The sequence below is a fragment of the Lytechinus pictus genome, chromosome 17 (assembly GCF_037042905.1).
Source record: "Lytechinus pictus isolate F3 Inbred chromosome 17, Lp3.0, whole genome shotgun sequence".
NCBI lineage: Eukaryota > Metazoa > Echinodermata > Echinoidea > Temnopleuroida > Toxopneustidae > Lytechinus > Lytechinus pictus.
This window is the reverse complement of record NC_087261.1, coordinates 10,890,643-10,910,718: the sequence shown is the minus strand read 5'-3', so window position 1 is coordinate 10,910,718 and position 20,076 is coordinate 10,890,643. Positions and strand designations below refer to the sequence as shown.

The 20,076-nt window shown below is 38.3% G+C and overlaps 1 protein-coding gene across 1 annotated transcript; it reads left to right on the top strand.

Moving 5' to 3' along the window:
- Positions 1 to 7,609: 7,609 nt before the first annotated feature.
- Positions 7,610 to 12,101, top strand: LOC129280322 (uncharacterized). Its single transcript, XM_054916358.2, has 2 exons — positions 7,610 to 7,712; positions 8,974 to 12,101. The coding sequence occupies exons 1-2, from the start codon at positions 7,614 to 7,616 to the stop codon at positions 9,883 to 9,885; spliced, it is 1,011 nt and encodes a 336-aa protein (XP_054772333.2). The 5' UTR covers positions 7,610 to 7,613; the 3' UTR covers positions 9,886 to 12,101.
- The last annotated feature ends 7,975 nt before the right edge of the window (positions 12,102 to 20,076 follow it).

Genomic DNA, 20,076 nt, shown 5'->3' with positions numbered 1-20,076 from the left:
TAGAAGTGCACGTCCATACATCGTCAGACCAACAACATTTCCAACGTCAGTTCAACGTTGTCCACCATCAATGCTCCAACGTTGGTATAATGTCGGCTGAGTCATCAATAACAGCGTTGCTGCAACGTTGATGGGCAACGTTGAAGCAGCGATGGACGTGCACTTGCATACATCGTCAGTCCAACTATGTTTACAACGTTGGTTCAACGCTGTCCAGCAACAATGCTCCAATGTTGTCTGGCAACATTGCTCCAACATTGTTACAACGTTGTCACAACGTTGCTCCAACATTGCTCCAACGTTATTCCAACGTATGGCAGTAATTAACAAAACATTAATTGGTTTCAAGGTGAAGTCCACCATTACAACTCTACACTCAAATCTTTATCATCATATGTCTTATCCTATCCTAAAATCCTACATCCTAATCCTATATCCTATTCCTATCATCCTACACCTATCCACTGTATCCTGTCATTGACTCCTATATATAGAGCAACTTTGCTATACTTGGCAGAATACAGTTAATATCATTTTCCACACTTAACCTTGAATATTTCACTTAGAATAATATGTTTTGATTATATATGATATGGTAATGGAGCCACATACTTTTCTGAAACTTTTCATGGTGGAAATATTGAATAAACATAAATACTCTAATTATTATAGCAATATTACCTAAAATTTTGGTCATTTACTGATGTAATGAATATTCATGAGTGCATAATCATTGTCCAGATGAGGCAGGTATGGCAGCGTTGGTCCAATGTTGGTCCAACGTTGGGTGACGTTGATCCAACGTTGGTATAATGTTGGTCCAATGTTGATGGGAAGTTGATTCAACTTTAGTCTAATGTTAGTCCAACGTTGGCGTAAACGTTGATTCAATGTTTGTCTAATATCGGTTAAATGTTGTTGTAACGTTGATTCTTTGTTGGTCTAATTCTAAACAAATCCAACGATGCACCATCTCCATCAAACAGTTTTCAACACTGTGCCATCATCATCTGTAATCTGTTCATGATTCTATCAAAAAACATTACAACTATTATTACAGCTATTCATTTCTTTTCATTCTTTCTGTTACAAGTCTCTTCACATAATTAAGAGAAATCAAGATAATTACGTGTGATATTTATTGAGGCCTTTGTAGCATTCAAACTTTTTTGACATCCTCTTTTTCTCAAACAAGACTAATACCAAAAAAACATATGCATATGTAATAAAAATTAAGATGTATTACATTTTCTTGCGAGTTGCAATCTCTGTTTCTGTCTACAATTGTTTAATGACTCGGTATGCAATGCCAATTGCAACGTCAGTAATCATCACAAAAACTCACATGTGTAATTGCAGTCTCTCAGTATTTACAAAATCAAAAAAGGAGGTCGCGTAACTTGGCCTCACTCAGAGTAACGTAGCTACTGCCTACTGTAACTAAAGAGTGCCTCTTTTTGATTAAGATAGAAGTCAACTGATATCTCAATATGCATGGCCATGGCCTAGTCTCGCTCGTGCCATAACTATTAAATGATATTTCAGCGTCAAGTGTATCATGCCTCACATAGCAACTACAGGTTTGACTGCAGTTGGAAAACACTCGGTCCAGGCTAGGCCAGGCAAGACCGACCAAGTCAATTCAAGGCAGCGTATAATAAATAAGGCAGGAATGCCAGGTAGCAAGTCATTTGGGTGATTTCAAGTACGGTGTACGGTGTTGAGAGCGTGAAAGGGCTGCTGAACTGAGCTCCAACACCAAGCGTAATATTATTTTTCATTGAAATGTATTAAAACTCTAATGATTTGCTCTCATCTTAAATGTAAAAGATAATTTTACGGAGATGGTTCGTCGTGTTCGCCCCCTGTTCGTAATTAAGCTACAGTTCATCAACACCAACACTGAACTTTAAATCACGATTCTCCCAATCCCTGGGGTACGTCGGTGTTGCTGAATGGGGAAATTGCTTGTAGATCATCAACACCATGCAGCCACAGTGCAGTGTTGGGTTCAGCAGATGACAATCAACACCAGCCTTCAACACAAACTGCCGGAAATACACCATATTTTCCGAGGTCAATCTTAACACCAGCCTGATTCAAGTACGGTGTTGTCACAACACCAACACTAACCCAGGGAGCTCCGGCCCGCTCAGCGGGCCGGAGCCCAGGGGCTTACCGTGTAATTCACCATACCCACGGTAGTAGCGTGAAGTATGGTCTAAATAATTATCCGAATAAATAGTTAAAACAGAAATTAAGCACTTACCACGATTATATGGATGAAGGTCTAACGATTGGCAGCTTCCTGACATCGAGGCACAGACTGGAACCTCAAAAAACGAAAAAGTTATGTCGCGGTAGCTCTCCTTCTTTCAGAATTCATAGCAAAATGGCCGTTCGAGACCGGTACCGAGGGTGTAGGGCGCATGCGCGAATTTGACAAAGTCTATATCATAGAGATGTATACTAATGCACTAGTGCTATTAGTCTCGGTCTCAATCGGCCATTTTGTTTTGAATTAATTCTGAAAGAGGAGAGCTACCGCGACAGAACTTTTCGTTTTTTTTAGGTTCCAGTCTGTGCCTCGATGTCAGGAAGCTGCCACTCGTTAGACCTTCATCCATATAATCGTGGTAAGTGCTTAATTTCTGTTTTAACTATTTATTCGGATAATTATTTAGACCATACTTCACGCTACTACCGTGGGTATGGTGAATTACACGGTAAGCCCCTGGGCTCCGGCCCGCTGCGCGGGCCGGAGCTCCCTGGGTTACACTCACACGTATTGCCAGGTTAGTATTAGTATACTAACCTCGCACCACGAACCGCGTTTGGCAGTGGATTTCTTACTAGTGGGTCGCACGTGCTGGGATCTCACTTCTTGGGTCCACAACACACGACTTCTATGGCTTGATTTTTCTGTGCGCGGCGGCATGTAATGTACCCTTGGGTGCCTGGGTTACACCAACACCAGATTTCAACACTGTACTTGAATTTTGAAAATCATCCAATGACTGTTGCCTTGCCATTGGTATCGCATACTCGTTCCCACTCACACGTATTGCGAGGTTAGTATTAGTCACTCACACAAGCTAATTACGAGGTTAGTTAGTATGTTATACTGTGCAGTGACTGGTGTTAAGTACTACTTTACTACTACTTACAGTACACGAATATACTAGCGTCGGACTGTACGCACACAGAAGCTGACTCCGGGATCTTTCGGAGGGGATCAATGGTTGCAGTTACCGATTATCTGCAAGTGCAAAGAAAATTCAACTGTAGATTGTAGGTCCTAAATATACAGCTTATAAGTACTGTTCCAGATCACTAGATATTCTGGAATTTACTTATCTATATCCACTATCCAGTCCAAATTCTGCCAGATTCTTCAAGTTCAAAATTGAAGGAAGCAGACTACACAGACATGACAGAAGGAGTCCGACGTCGCGACTAATTCTGCGCATCAGAATAGTATGGTATTTTTAAATAGGCACATTTGATGCTTGTATTTCCTTCTTCAATTTCTTCTAGTTATGTGACGGTAGGCCTATGACATATCTCGTACTTACTGTGAAAGGCCTTGCCAGCTGCAAAGGATCGACGAGGGCGTTTCTGGAAATTCTGGTCTTGAACTACATTTTTTTTCTTGTTTTTCTTCTTTATTTTCTATATTAATCGACACATTTGCATCCCCAGGTGCATGCAGCCTCTCTATTACCCCATCTTTATTTTTGTTTTCCCCTTAGACTTAGTTTTAGTTCCTCTTTCCCTTCCCATTATTTTCCTTCTCTCTCGATTTCTTTTCCCCTTATTGCTGGGGGATACCAAGGGTGACATGGATAGACAAGCAAACTTACTTGATCGACCCCCCCCCCCCTTGGCCCCATTGGAAATTATGCCAGTAGTCTTGTCTTGTCTTGGGTTAAGTCGGCATATGCAGACTTGCTGTACTCCGCCAACTTTATCAATTATCAATTCTCCAATGAACCAGTTTCTAACGTTCTCAACACTGTGTATATTATGCCGGGATATTATGTTGACTGTCAAACAAATATCCAACAAACTATAGTTTCCAACATTGTGTCAATGTTAACTGTCCAATAAACTATTCCAATTACGCTGTCCACGTTGTGCCATTGTCCGTTGTTCAACAACTCTCCATCAAACTAGTTTCCAACTTTGTCAACGTTGTGCCATTGTCGACTGTCCAACAAATCTCCAAGAAAATAGTTTCCAACGTTGTTCCTTTGTCGGTTGTTCAGCAACTCTCCATCGAACTAGTTTCCGACGTAGTCAACGCTGTGCCTTTGTTGGCTGTTCAACACCTATCCAATCAAACACGCGTTTCCAACGTTCTGACGTTGTTGGCTGTCCAACAAATCTCCAACACACTATAGTTTCCAATGTTGTGCCATTGTCTGTTGTTCAACAACTTTCCAACGTTGCCAACGTTGTGTCATCGTCGACTATCCTACTGATCTCCAATCTACCAGTTTCCAACGTTGTGCCAGTGTCAGTTGTTCAACAACTTTCCATCTAACTAGTTTCCAGCTTTATCAACGTTGTGTCATTGTATACTATCTAACTAATCTCCAATCTACCAGTTTCCAACGTTGTGCCATCGTCGACTATCCAACAAATCTCCATCGAACTAGTTTCTAGCTTTGACAACGTTGTGCCATAGTTGGTTGTTCAACAACTTTCCATCGAACTAGTTTCCAACGTTGCCAACCTTGTGTCATCGTTGACTATCCAACTAATCTCCAACCTACTAATTTCCATCGTTGTGCCATTGTCGACTGTCCAACAACTCTCCAACTAACAAGTTTCCAACGTTGCCAACGTCGTATCATTGTTGATTGTTCAACAACTTTCCAGCGAACTAGTTTCCAACGTTGCCAACGTTGTGTCTTTGCTGGCTGTCAACAACTATCCAATCAAACGTGTCTCCAACGTTGTGACATTGTCGACTGTCCAACAACTCTCCAACTTACTAGTCTCCAACGTTGTGCCATTGTCGACCGTCCAACAAATCTCCAACAAACTAGTTTCCAACTTTGTCAACGTTGTGCCATTGTCGGTTGTTCAACAACTTTCCAGCGAACTAGTTTCCAACGTTGCCAACGTTGTGCCTTTGCTGGCTGTTCAACAACTATCCAATCAAACGTGTTTCCAACGTTGTGACATTGTCGACTGTCCAACAACTCTCCGACTAACAAGTTTCCAACGTTGCCAACGTCGTGTCATTGTTGATTGTCCATCATCTTTCCATCAAACTAGTTTCCAACGTCGATTCAACGTTAATCCATCAAGTTTTCCCAACGTCCAACGACTTTCAAGTTTCCAACGTGGAGCCAACGTTGGCTTGTTACCTGGGATGCCTGTTTACATACAGATCTTGACTCTTTCTTTAGGGCTCTGTAATTCTCGAAATATTCCTCGGTACCTGTTTGGCTCCTTGCCCTTGCATACTGGCGCTTCTTTCTTCTTGACAAGCGCTTCACTTTAGTATTTATCCAAGGCTGGTTGTAGCGCACAGGTGACATTTTTTATGGCACATGTTGATCTTGGATCTCAAGAAGATTAGATTTTATGGACAACCACATATCAGAGATAGAGCTGTCAGAGTTAAATCTTGATGTAAAGGACTGGCTTAAGGATATGCATTTCTCTTTCATCTGACGGACTTCTGCTCGTTTCCAGAGGTAAATCTTTCGCTTAACAGGTTTAGTCCGTCGAGGTGTGATGCGGGAATAGACCATTACAATATCATGGTCACCTAGACCAAGGAGTGGTTTGCATTCAGATACCAAGGAAGGCCGATTAGTCATGAAGAGATCGAGTATGTTCTCATTCCTTGTTGTAAAATCAACCATATGTTGGAGGTTACAACTATGAATCACTTCAATGAAGCGTCCACTCAGCTGGTATGTGCAACAATATGAATGTCAAATCAACCAGAATATCGAATTCATTGACCACGTTAACCATGTTAACCATTGACCACGTTAACCATGTTAACCATTGATACTGATACAGATCTAATGTTAGGCCTAACCTAAGGCCTAACTTAGTGCTATTGAAAACAGTTGTTCATTATAGTCTAGACCTTGATCTATCCTCTTTCTTTAATCATTGAAAAGGGGGATCCAATTGATTTGTGAAATAAAAAATAGGGGGGAAAATAGTTTGACTTGGGCTGGTTTCAAAAATAGATCTAGGCCTAGACACTATATCCATGTATATCTATAGCTTATGTATTTTAACTTTGCCATGACGCCGGTCGTGGGTCAGCAGCCAGTGACAGTCAATGTCATTGCCATAGAGTCCTGGTTATGATCGTGGCAAAGTGCCGAGTTGTAAGTTTAACTTAAGTTTCATAACTTAAGTTTCTTAACTCAAGTTTCATAGATGTTCTAAGTCTAAATGAAACGGGCCCCAGAAATCAGGAAGCTAGATCTGTCAATATGATTATGACAAAAATGGAATATTTAGATCTAACACTGAGTCATAAATATGTAGGGGTGGTATTCTGATAGTCATTGGGTGATTTCAAGTCCGGTGTCGGGCTTGGTGTTGGTGTTGGAATTTGGATTGCTTCCCTAGCTCCAAAACTTATTCTGAGTTTGTAAAACTGATCCAGATCACATTATTGACATCTCAACAACTAGTGGATGACTTTTCGGGACCATCTTCATCGTATGTTTAGTGTTAGAATCGTGTAAAAATTGACCTAACACCAACACCAAAAGGTCAACAGTGAACTTGAAATCACCCATTGTTTATAGTTTAACCTGGGTTAAGTTATAGACCACACTTTTATGGAGTGCCAGCTGTCAACTTATTTCCCAATTACGAATTATTCTTATCCTGCCGCAAAATGTCAAAAGTTTAACTGAGTCGTGAATGGGAAGAATAGGAAGATAAAAAAATATATAATGAATTGAAAATTATTCGTAAATTCCCAATGCCCATGACTAGTGTGGTGACTAGATTGCCATGGCAAGATTGCATTAGGACATTTTGGAATTCAATTCGAAGTAGAAAAATAAATTAAATTTCTAAGCCGAAGTTTAACTATCAGAATACCGTCATAGCAGTTTATATCGCATCACTCCTGCTGCCTCTTTAATATTCTCATAAATCCACGCATGATAGGTATGATGTAGAGATATAGGGCCTACAATTGTTAGAAATCTTAACTTCCTTTATTGTTCGTCCGCTTTTGTTTAATCTTTAAAGAGAACATTATGATCATATGTCCATTTATATAGCGCAGTTACTATGTGCATATATACTCAACTGCACTTTGATACTTGGTATCATATTATTACCCCGGCTGTAGCTGAGCCGCCATATTAATATGTCATGTTCAAGGAATAAATCCTACCGGGTACCCATTCACCTCACCTGGGTCGAGTGCAGCACAATGTGGATAAATTTCTTGCCGAAGGAAATTACGTTATGGCTGGGATTCGAGCCCACGGCCCTCTGTTTCAAAGTCTGGAGACTAATCCACTGGGTCACAACGTTCCACATTCAATATTTATTGTTTTGCCTTTCATAATTCACGCGCCTTTTCATTTCTTACGATTGCTCAGGTACGAATGATGATGTGGGAATTCGAAGCATACTTGAATGGCGATCACAAGAAAGATGGGACACCGACAAACTCCACTTGCGAACTCGGTGATGATGGCATGAAGGTTTGTTTTTTCCCAATCAGGTCATAATAATAAAAAAATGCGCCTGAAATATAGTTACATGTATAATCTCTGTTATGCATTGTAATTTAGTAATATGAGAATTCACGTTTTGTTTGATTGTGAAAAGCTGTCATACATAAAAGGATAATGAAATTGTTATGTATAAAACTACTCGGAGAGCTCCATGGGGAGATCGGGGCCCATATGCTGTCCACATAACATTGATTCGAAAGCTCCATCCAAATTTTCTCCAAGATCCTTTCAAAATGAGTGACTCTTCCATTTAAAGGAGAATGAAACCCTTGAAACCAGCTGAATCCATATCAAAGAGAAAAATCAAAGAAACATATTGTTGAAAGTTTGAGGAAGATTGAATGAATAATAAGAAAGTTATGAGCATTTTAATATTGAGATCACTAATGCCATGTAGATCCTCCTATTGGCAATGCGACCAAGATCTGTGATGTCACACACGTACAACTCCCTCATTACTTTAGTACTTATTTCACTTATATTCTCACTTTTATGGAGTCTATCACAAGGTGAGGTGTTCTCTTTATGAGAGGACAAGTACAGAGGTTTCACAACATTATATCATTGATGAATCGTTTGTCATATGATTAGAATGAGCAAAAAGAGATGTTTTGGGGTATATTTTCAGTGTCCAAAGGGGAGAGTTGTTCATCTGTGACATCATAGATCTTGGTCGCATTGCCAATTGGAGGATCTCCATAGCATTAGTGATCTCGACATTCAAATGCTCATAACTCTTCTATTGCTAGTCCTATTTAACTCAAACTTTTGTTGATCTTATTCTTTGATTTTTCTGCTTTCACAAAAGCTAACTTGCTCCAAGACTTCAATTCTCCTTTAAGAGGCCCTTTTCATAAAGACTTACAACTAGTACGGTAACTTTTCCAATATTGCAACTACCAACAGGGTGACCAAGGAAATCTTGATTGTGATTAACCGCTAGGCCCTATAACAGTCACCATAATGGCACAGTTGCATAGTGTACTTAATTGTGACTCTTTATGAAAAGCGCAACAGGGGAGCGTTTCATCAACGTCCGACAAGTTGTCAGATCTGACATCTTTCCTAGATTTTGATGGGCTGAGAGGCACTGTTACTATACTGACTATGGTAACTAACTGATAAAACGGAACTTGTCGGATAAAATGTCCGACAAGTCCATTCACGAAACGCTCCCCTGGGCTGCTCGCTATTTTTAAATTGAAATTCCTATCTATTTCTTTTCCAGCCATCTTGCTTTCAGAATTTCACATCTCTCGTGAATTCCGGAAAGTCAAACACGTTCCTGAAAGATCATCCAGGAAAGAGACTCAAGCTTGAGCAACTTTGCGGAGAGCTCCACTATAAGAACTCGAGGAATGTGATGGAACAGTTCCGTGACTGTGTCCTCAGTGTCAGCCCGCCTCTGAAGTCGTCGAAGATGACGGAACTGTTCGAGATTATCCTGAGGGAAACGCTGGAAGGACAGAGGGACGCAGAAGCAGCGTGGCGCGCCGACCCTCGCAACATGAACAAGCTGAGCACAGAGTACATCGGGAGCAGAATTTCACGTGCGGTGGACACTGTGAGCTCGCTTTTCAATCAAACGTCAAGTAAGGTTATGCCCGTTGTCGATTTTCTTCTCGGTACCGATGACGATGAGGACTCCGGAACGGATGACGGTAGTCAAACGCAGCCACCCATCAACGGATCCGACAGCGAAATGGCGCCAAGTTACGACCGCGTAATCACGCAAGGCGTGCGTGAACTTGAACGGCGCAGAGCTGGTGAAAGGCAACCCCGTTGCATCTTACGAGTCAATGACGAAACACAGATCAAGGGTGATCATGAAATACCATGTGATGGAACGTCTGGTATGGCCCAGTTGCCACATCCTGGAACCCCTCCTGTTGGAAGCGATTATGTCCTCAATGACAGCGGATTTGCCCGGGGAGTTGATAGAAACATCAACAACTGCGCATATACTATGGATACTGAGATCGAAATGCAAACTTTCTGCAACCACGCGTCAACCCATGACGATAAAATGATTCTTATCGAGAAAGAGATGAAAGTTAAACGTAAACCTGGCAAAATAATGAAAAGAATTGCCGAAGGCTCAGTGTGTAGCGATGATGTATATCTCGATGTACAGCTCTAGTTTTCATGACGATATGCTGGAGTTCCCTCGAACATGATTAAATTATTTGGTCCAGAATTACTCGACTAAAATATTCTCAGCTCTTTACTCAACTAAGAGGTATACGATTGGGGGGGGGGGGTTATACATCGAGAAGAGCCTGCATCCCCATCTTCTAACAAGAAATGACAGAAGGTATTGAGCAAACGAGTATTGTGTTAATCGTAATACTTTTTCAAAGGCAACCGTTTTAGTACAATTTGCAAAGAATTTCAGAAGCTTGGCAATTTATCCAAACTTAATAAATTGAATATATGATATGATCCACTGTAATTCTTTGAGTAACAGCAACCACATTAAACCCTTAAGCTCAAAACTTTAATCCCATGGTCAATAATGCTTTTTAGCTCTGCATAAAAAACAGGTTTCTGATTATCTTTAATCCATGAAGAACAGGACCCTGTATCACCCAATAAACAAAAACGATAGATTCAAACTCAAATTGCGATTTATTTTCAATTGGTCTAATGACAATTCGTCCAATTACCAACTCGTCAACTATCATTTGGTCTACCATCAGTTCCTTCACTATCTACATGGTCTAATTGCCATTTCGTCCTCTCACCATTTCGTCTAATAACCAGTTGGTCCAATAGCTATACAATTTGGTCTAATCGGACTAAGTGCCAATTAATTTGGCGAAATGAATGAAAAGGAAATGGATAGGCCTATACCAACTGGTTACGATACGAAATGGTCATCATGGATGATACGAAGTGATTATTGGACCAAATTGTTAGTGGACCAAATGGTACTTAGACGAAATTTTTATTGGCGGAATTGCATTAACTATGAAGGTAGACTAGCTGTAAATGTACAATTTTATGAGAAGGGTCAGTGTGTCATTTTAACTGTAAGTTCAGTATGCCTATTTCTTTAATAATTATGCAGAGTTTATCAAGTGTTAGTCGGATCGATTTATTAGGCCGGTACCATGGAACGGCTGAAGGGGGGGGGGGCGCTATCGGCCCCTACTTTTCCTCAGAAAACATGTTCAAAACTTGAAAAAAAAGCAAATGAATTGTGATTTAGTGCATGTTAACCCCCCCCCCCCCCACACACACACACACACACTTTAAACATCATTTCGCACCTTCTGGATTGGAAATTGTAGGCCTGCGAAAGTCGGGGACTTCATTATGTTAACATGGTTAATAGGACATCGAATATTTTTGATCTGCTCGATGTATATGTTCTAAATAACATCTTTATTACCCATATACGCTAATATATGTGGGTTTGGTCAATAAAATTACAAGATGCCCATGTATATAGGTATTCACCACCTATTCTACAGTCATGACAGTGAAGATCAGCGGCGTAACAAGGGTCGGTGGCCAGGGGGGGCAAGAGCAAAAAATTTCCCGGTCATATCATGGCATGAACAGGCTTAATAGTCCAGGAAAAATAACTGATTTGGGGGGTCAACCGCAAACAAATTGCAATAGAATTTTTTTTACCATAATGCATTTCCCTAAAGTCCCCAAAATGACATACTAAAAGTCCAGAAAAATCCCAGTAGTGGAAAGACGTCTAATTTGCATAAATCCAAAATGGCCGCCAAATTTTCAGAAAATGTGAATTTTCGTACATAGATTTTGACATGAACATTTAATTGCCACAAAATTAGTGTCATATGAAAGAGAAATACATTTTCTATAATTTGGTACTATTTATAGGGGATAAATAGATTATTTGGCTGAGATATTAAGTAGAAAACTGCATTTTTGTCATTTTTTCCCAAAAAATGAAAATTTTGGAAATACATGATTTTACATAAATCTAAGAAAAATGGAACAATTACCTTGAAATGTTCCAGAAAACTTTATTGATATACTATTATCATGTGGATGCAATTCAAACTTGGTCTCATTCTTTTTAACAAATTCATAAGGTATCAAAGTTGACTACTCAACTTTAAAAAATGTCGCGTTTTGTATGCATTTCCGTAGACTAACATGTATAATGTATGTAGTGTATACAGTACTTAAAAATTGTATGCATTTATCTACGCTTTTTAACCACTTGGAAAGGTAAGATTAGGCTTTTCTCTATCAGTTACATAAAAAGGGCTGGCACATCGACGCTTACCCCTCTCAGGGGGCTGTCAAAGTCACGCCTTCTGGCTATATCATGTTGTACAGTGTGTATCAAAATAAACGTAACCACATTTCATTACAAATTTGTGAAAAATTTGTTTGCTTTATAATCCAGGAAAAATTAATGATTTAGGGGGTCAACCACAAACAAATTGCAACATAAAATTGTCATCGCAATGCATTTCCTTGAACTCCCAAAATTTACATACTAAATGTTTTTTTTAAATCCATATATTGAAAAGAAGTCTAATTTGCATAAATCCAAAATGGCGCCCATTGTAAGAATTTTTAGTCATGATTACTAATAGTAGTACAAACACTGGTCTGATCATAGCACTTTTAAAAATTATGACTAAAGCATTTACCTTTCACCAGTGTTATATCTTACCATAGGCTTTGACTTAAAATTAGGATGCAAGTCAGATTTGACCTCTGCTGACCTCTAGAGGTCAATGACCTTAAGGTCAACGACCTCAAAATATCAGAAAATTGATGTTTTGCATCATTAGTTCATGATAAATATAGTTATAATGCAAATAAAATTATTATTCAATATTGACTTTCAAGGTAACCCGATATTATAGAACGTATTATAAATGTTGACCTTTGACCCTGGAGCACTGGCAAAGGTCAATAACCTTAACATATTAGAATAGTGATACTTAGCATTAGTGGTTTATGATAAACAGGCAGCTTCTTGTGAAAAAATTGCAATACAATTTTTTTCAGCACAATGCATTTCCATGAAGTCTCCAAAATGACAAACTAAAAGACCAGAAAAATCCATGTAGTGGAAAGACGTCTAATTTGCATAAATCCCAAATGGAGGCCATCGTGAGAATTTTTAATTTTTACAAATAAAACACTGGTCTGATCATAGCACTTAAAAAAAATAATGACTAAAGCATTTAACTTTCACCATTGTTATATTTTACCACAGGCTTCATTTAAAATTCCAATGCAATTCAGATTTGACTTCTCCTGACCTCTTGAGGACAATGACCTTAAGGTCAATGACTTTAAAATATCAGAATATTGATGCTTTCCATCCATAGTTCTTTATTAGCATGTTCATGTTAAATTATTTTTAATATCAAATTATGTTTGAAATTTGAGGATCTCTAAAAAAATTGGCCTTAAAATGTAAAAAAATTGGTACTCGGCATCACTGGTTGATATGAAAAATTGATGTTTTGAGGTAATTGACCTTTCACTTTCCTCAGCAGTCAAATGTTGAGATCTGCAATCTTTACCCAAACGATCGGTTAAAAATAACGAAATTTTATCATCTTTGTAGTTTTAATTCTATATAGGGGCCCGTTTCATAAAGAGTTACAGCTGCTGTAACTTTGCCATTATGGCAACTACCATGGCAACAGGGTTCAGCAGCCAATCAAAATCAAGGTTACCATGGTAGTTCTCATAATGGAAACGTTACAACAGTTGTAACTCTTTATGAAATGGGCCCCAGGTCTTTTTTGGCTTGTACATTCCCGACTGAGGTAAGAGCATGGGGGGGGGGTTCGACATGATATGTGCAATGCCTCAATTTTTTTCTTGCAGTTATCATCTATGTATACTCCCCGAGAGACTTGCAAGTTTTCCTATCTAGATTGTAACCTGGTGTAGTTGCTCTTTAGAAGGGAGATGCATGCTGATTGACACTGCACTTCTCTTCCCATAACTTGCACTTAGTCATAATGGTGACTCTGCCAGATGTTGGACAGAATTATAAATGTGTTTCCTAGATTTTAGGCTTTTTCAACTAGTTTGGCATCATAGATTGGATGGACGCTATATCTTCGCTTTGCTGAGAGCTCTGTGGTATAGCTACCGATCTGCGTATATCAGATGGACAATACCTGAAGGGACATACAGACTCTTCACATTTTTTGGACTTAGATAGTTTGTGATAGTCCCACAAGTGTTGTCTAGAGGTAGGTCCAAGACAGCACATGCATACTCTGTAGCAGAGTATTGGTGGAGGAGTTTGTCATTTCCGGAGAAGGTTATTATGGATCCTCACTTTCCCCCTTCACTCTTAATGTGACTGATCAAGGGTGACACCAAGATATATTGCATGGTCGCAGTGCTAGAATGGAATTCCAACCATAGATTGTTTTGAGTTCCCTCCAAACATGAGGATTGCGGGGATAAAACTAGCTAACCTTGCAAGGTCTTTGGGTTTCAAGAACACTGGACTCGAGCAAGAACACTACCCTGAGAGAGTCAATTCTTTTGAATTCTTCACCTGCTGGTCTTCCTGTTGAGCTCCATAAAGAGATGTCTGTTTTCTAGTAGAAGTTTGATGAGTTTGGTCAGATGGATGTCATCAATGTTTTGTAGTTGTACGAGTAGACCACAGTATCAGATGCAGCTGGAAATTCAACAAAGTTGTCTACACCCGTATTAAGTCGGAAGTCCTCGGTTGTTCTATAATGGGGCCATCTTTTTTTTTCAGGATGAGATGCTCAAGTAGCTTGTAGAGATCAGAATAGGGCGATAGGCCTGTAGCTCTTAGGCACATTTGGATCTTTCCCAGGTTTGAGGAATTACTTTAGCCTTCCTCAAAATGTCTGGGAGTTGGGACTGTGTAGCACATTGTTAAACAGGCTGACAAGCCATTCTTAAGTATGGAAGCTTTAAAGTTCCACCCAGATGTTCATATAATCATCTAGTCATGTCTACATCTCTTAGGGAAAAAGATGAGATGACGAAATCTCAGATCTCGTCATGTCTACATCCTGTGGGAGAGATGATCAGATGACAAGATCTTGGATCTTGTCATGTCTACATCCTGTAGGAGATAGGATCAGATGACAAGATCTTGGATCTCATCATGTCTACATCTTTTTGAAGAGATGATCAGATGGCAATATCTTGGATCTCGTCATGTCTACATCCTGTAAGAGATGACAAGATCTGGGATCTCGTCATATGATCATCTCTCCCACAGGATGTAAAAATGGCGAGATCCAAGATCTTGCCATCTGATCATCTCTCACACAGGATGTAGACATGACAAATCCAAGATCTTGCCATCTGATCATCTCTCACACAGGATGTAGACATGACGAGATCCAAGATATTGCCATCTGATCGTCTCTTCTAAAAGATGTAGACATTACGAGATCCCAGATCTTGTCATGTGATCATCTCTCTTACAGGATGTAGACATGACGATATCTAAGATATTGTCATATCCTTTTCCCTACGAGATGTAGACATGACGATATGATTAAATGAACATCTGGGCGGCACTTTTAAGCTTCCATAGTTAAGCAATACGATCAAAATGTCTCATTTACTCAGAAGGATGTCACCGAAGCATGCTGCCTTTTCCTTCTTTGTTCCTTCAATGTGAATATGCAGGAGAAGTCTCCATTGGACTGGTCACATGGAAAATATTCACTTTAGTGTGGCTTGGGTTGTTCTATTCAGCAAAACCTGGATAGTAAACTAATTAAGTTTAATATTTTAAAATCCAGTGACCTTTGAAAATTTCAGGATTAAAGGTCACAACTTTTAATACTCGCAGATTTTCTCATGTATCAAGGGACCTTACAAGTTAAAATTAACTATTCTCACAATTTAACAATGTTATCGAATTATTATGATGCAAAACATAAATTTTTATGATATTTCGAAGTCAATAATCCTTTAGGTCATTGCCTCTCGAGTTCAGCACAGGTCAAATCTGAATTGCATCCGATTTTTAAAATGAAACCTATGACAAAATATAACAGTGATGCAATTTTAATGCTTTAATCATATTTTTAGTGTTATGATCAGACCAGTGTTTGTACTACTATGATTTATCATTTTGGATCACTTTTGATGCAAATTAGACGCCTTTCCACCACTTGGATTTTTTGGGACTTTTGGTATGTCATTTGGAGACTTCATGGAGATGCACTGTGTTGAAATAAATAGTATTGCAATTTTTACACGAGAGGCCTGTTTATCATAAAACAGTGATGCTTAGCGTCAGTATTCCAAAATGTTAAGGTCATTGACCCTTTCTAGCTCTCCAGGGTTCAAAGGTCTAAGCTCATAACCCACCAAATTCTTTCTAGAATATCAGGATACCTTGAATGTCAATATTGAATGATTTTGTTTTCATTACTACTATTTTTATCATGAACTAATGATGCAAAACATAACTTTTCTGATCTTTATAGGTCATTGACCTTAAGGTCATTGACCTCTAGATGTCAGCAGAGGTCAAATTTGACTTGCATCCTGATTTTGAAACGAAGCCTATTGTAAGATATAATACTGGTGAAAGTTTAATACTTTTATCATGATTTTTTAAAGTGCTATGATCAGAACAATGTACTACTATCAATAATCATGAAAATTTCTCACGGTAGCCGCCATTTTGGATTTATGCAAATTAGACATCTTTCCACTAAATAGATTTTTCTGGACTTTGAGTATGTCATTTTAGTGACTTCATGGAAATGCATCGTGCTCAAATTAATTGTACTGCATTTTTTTTACACTAGAAGCCTGTTTATCATAAATCAGAGATCTTGCTAAGTGTCAATATTCTAAAATGTTAAGGTCATTGACCTTTTCCAGCTCTCCAGGGTCAAAGGTCAAAACGTATAATGCACAAATTTCTCTCTACGATATCAGGATACCTTCAAGGTCATCATTAAACTTTTTTTTTCATTATAACCATATTTATTATGAACTAATGATGCAAAACATCAATTTTCTGATATTTAGAGGTCATTGACCTTAAGGTCATTGACCTCTAGAGGTCAGCGGGGGTCAAATTTGACTTGCATCCTGATTTTAAAATGAAGGCTATGGTAAGATATAACACTGGTGAAAGTTTAATGCTTTTATCATGATTTTTTAAAGTGCTATGATCAGAACAATGTTTGTACTACTATCAATAATCATGAAAATTTCTTACGGTAGCCGCCATTTTGGATTTATGCAAATTAGACATCTTTCCACTAAATTGATTTTTCTGGACTTTTAGTATGTCATTTTGGGGACTTCATAGAAATGCATTGCGTTGAAAAAAATTCTATTGCAATTTGTTTGCGGTCAAACCCTATTTTTCCTGGACTATAATGGTGTAATGAGCTGAGGCGACTATTTTGAGAAGGCCAGATATTGCGTATCGGGCAGAATTTATCTTTTAAAAAAAAGTTGCGAGCGAGCGAAGCGAGCGAACAAAAATTTTGACCTTTTTAATAGAAAAATCAAATTTTATGGTAGATTTTGACATGATATCCAGAAAATATTTCACTATTCTTTCTTTAGATTCCTTTTTTGTGGTCTGTACGCCACTGTGAACAGGATTCTTTGCTGCAGCAGCGTGAAGAGTAAAAAAAAACGAGGGGCGCAGTATAGCACATGTGCTAAAAAGCTGCTTTATATACAAGTCCCGAGCGAAGCGAGCGAGAAAAAAAATCACCTTTTCATGAGAATCTAACTTTGAGCTATTTTTTGACATTATATTCAGTAAATAAAATCATATCCTACACTTTTCCATTGCTTTCCTTTCCTCCTTTTTTTCTTGTCTGTAGAACTATTTTGGGCCATGGCCCAACCCTTCCATATACGCAGTGCTGTGCGGTTGGGGTCCGGGGCGGAGCCCCCGGAACTTCTTGATATCAAAGCCATTTAAACCTCGCAGATTGCCGCTATTTCAATCAAATCGCGGGCATATAGTTTTTATTCAACCCAGTTGCGTAATGAAGCAACATATTTTGAGGGGGCAAAACATAGCAATGTGGGAAAAATTTGTAAAAAGTCGCCAGCGTGCAAAGCGAGCTGGAAAAAAAAATTGCCTATTGAAATCAAATTCTTATTATGTGATAGATTTTTCCATTATATTCAGCAAATAACACATTTCATTGTTTCCATTCATTTCATTATACGTTGTCTCCTATAATTTCTTTTATTTCCTCTTTGGTGTGGAACCAAGACCCCCCCCCCCCCCCCCTTCGCGCCTGTATGCCAGCGATTGAACGTGATTGTACGGGGGGGGGGCGTTATAGAGCCATTTGAATGTTATAAATAAAGAACCCCTACTGCGTGGGGTCTGGGGCAAAGCCCCGGTAGCTTATTTGCATATAATTTAGCAACCTTATAGAGCAATGTTGTATGCAGTCCATTTTTCTTCCCGCTTTTTAATTTCAATCATCGGCAGCCCGGTCGTGTTATTATTTTTGTTCGTGTCCCTTTTCTTTGTTTTCCACTTTAGTTTTTGACTAATTACATTCTATCTTCGCTTCCCGCTATTGTTTGCCATTTTATCATATTTTAATTTGTTCCCACCGTGCTATTGCATTACATAGGCCTATTTCGAAATGATTTGTTCTTTCTCAAATGTTCTTCTTTGGTACATTTTCCGGCTTTCCTTCCTTTTCCATTTAAAAAAATGTTTTTTCTTCGTTTTCTTTTAATTTTCCCTTTACTTTTCCCTTTCCTCCTTTCTTTTTCCCTTTCCTTCCCCTTTCCCTCTCTTTCTCCCTCTTTTTTTCTTTTTCCCGCTTTTCTTTTATTTTCCCGGTGAAATCCGCCAGGGGGGGGGGGGGCAACTTGCCCCCCCGCCTGTTACGCCACTGGTGAAGATCAATTCACATGTGCCTCAGATTCGATGTGTCAATATGAGAAAGGCGGGGAGGAAGGTATCTTATTAGTAATTCATGTTTGATCTTGAAATCTTTTCTGGATTTGTTGTTAAAGGTCAAGTCCACCCCAGAAAAATGTTGATTTGAATAAATAAAGAAAAATCAAACAAGCATTATGCTGAAAATTTCATCAAAATCGGATGTAAAATAAGAAAGTTATGACATTTTAAAATTTCGCTTATTTTTCACAAAACAGTGATATGAACAGCTCAGTGATATGCAAATGAGACAGTCTATAATGTCCCTCACTCACTTTTTCTTTTGTTTTTATTGTTTGAATTATAAACTATTTTTCATTTTTTACAGATTTGACAAATTAAGGACCAACTTGATTGAACCATATAGTATTAAACAATGCTAATTGCACATGTTCAGGGAGGAATTAACCGTTGTTTCACACGACAACAGGGAGAAAATGGGAATATTTCATATTTCACATAATAAAATACAAAAGAAATAGTGAATGAATGATGTCATCAGTCTCCTCATTTGCATACCGACAAGGATGTAAATATAACTGTTTTGTAAAATTAAGCGAAATTTTGAAATGTCATAACTTTCTTATTTTACATCCGATTTTGATGAAATTTTCTGTGTTATGCTTGTTGGATTTTTCTCTTTTTATTCAAATCAACTTTTTGTTGGGGTGGACTTGTCCTTTAAGTTACAATCAACTTTTTACAAATTTTACATAGACGTCACATTCATATGTCTTTGTCAATAGATTGACAGGTCTGCAGTTGCAACACATCATGATGTGTAATTAGTAAATGTTTGTGGGATACCATTTTTTGCCTAAATAATAATTGGAAGATATTTGCCTAGGAGACACGAATTTTTTAGTTCTGGGATGTCACAAAAATCGACCCAACCCGATGGACTTACCCTTATGAAATATTATATGGGATATTATACCCGTCTTAGATTATGAATAATGGAAATAAATCCATACAAGTTTTTGTTTATTTTTCCATATTGTTTTATTCAATCATTCATAGCTGCAATGATATTTTCTTATGAATACGAAATTCATATATGCATTGATTTATTTTTCTTTACTCTTTAAAAAAAATATTCTGCTTTTGAGTGAGATATGGGCTTATTGCTGGAAAAAACACAAATACATAAAAAAAAATGAAATTCATACCAACTCATTGACCTGGCTTTCAATATGTAATTCTTTTCAATGTTTGAGTGGGTGAATTGATGATGATGATGATGATGATGATGATGAAGACGATGATGACCATCAATGATTTCTTATCATACATTAATGGTGAGCGGAAAGATTCCAAAAGAATACTATAGACATAAATACAAAATTGATATTAATTTATATTTCTTTTTAAAATAAAATAAATATCTTGCATGTTTTTATTGCAATGCAATCCATG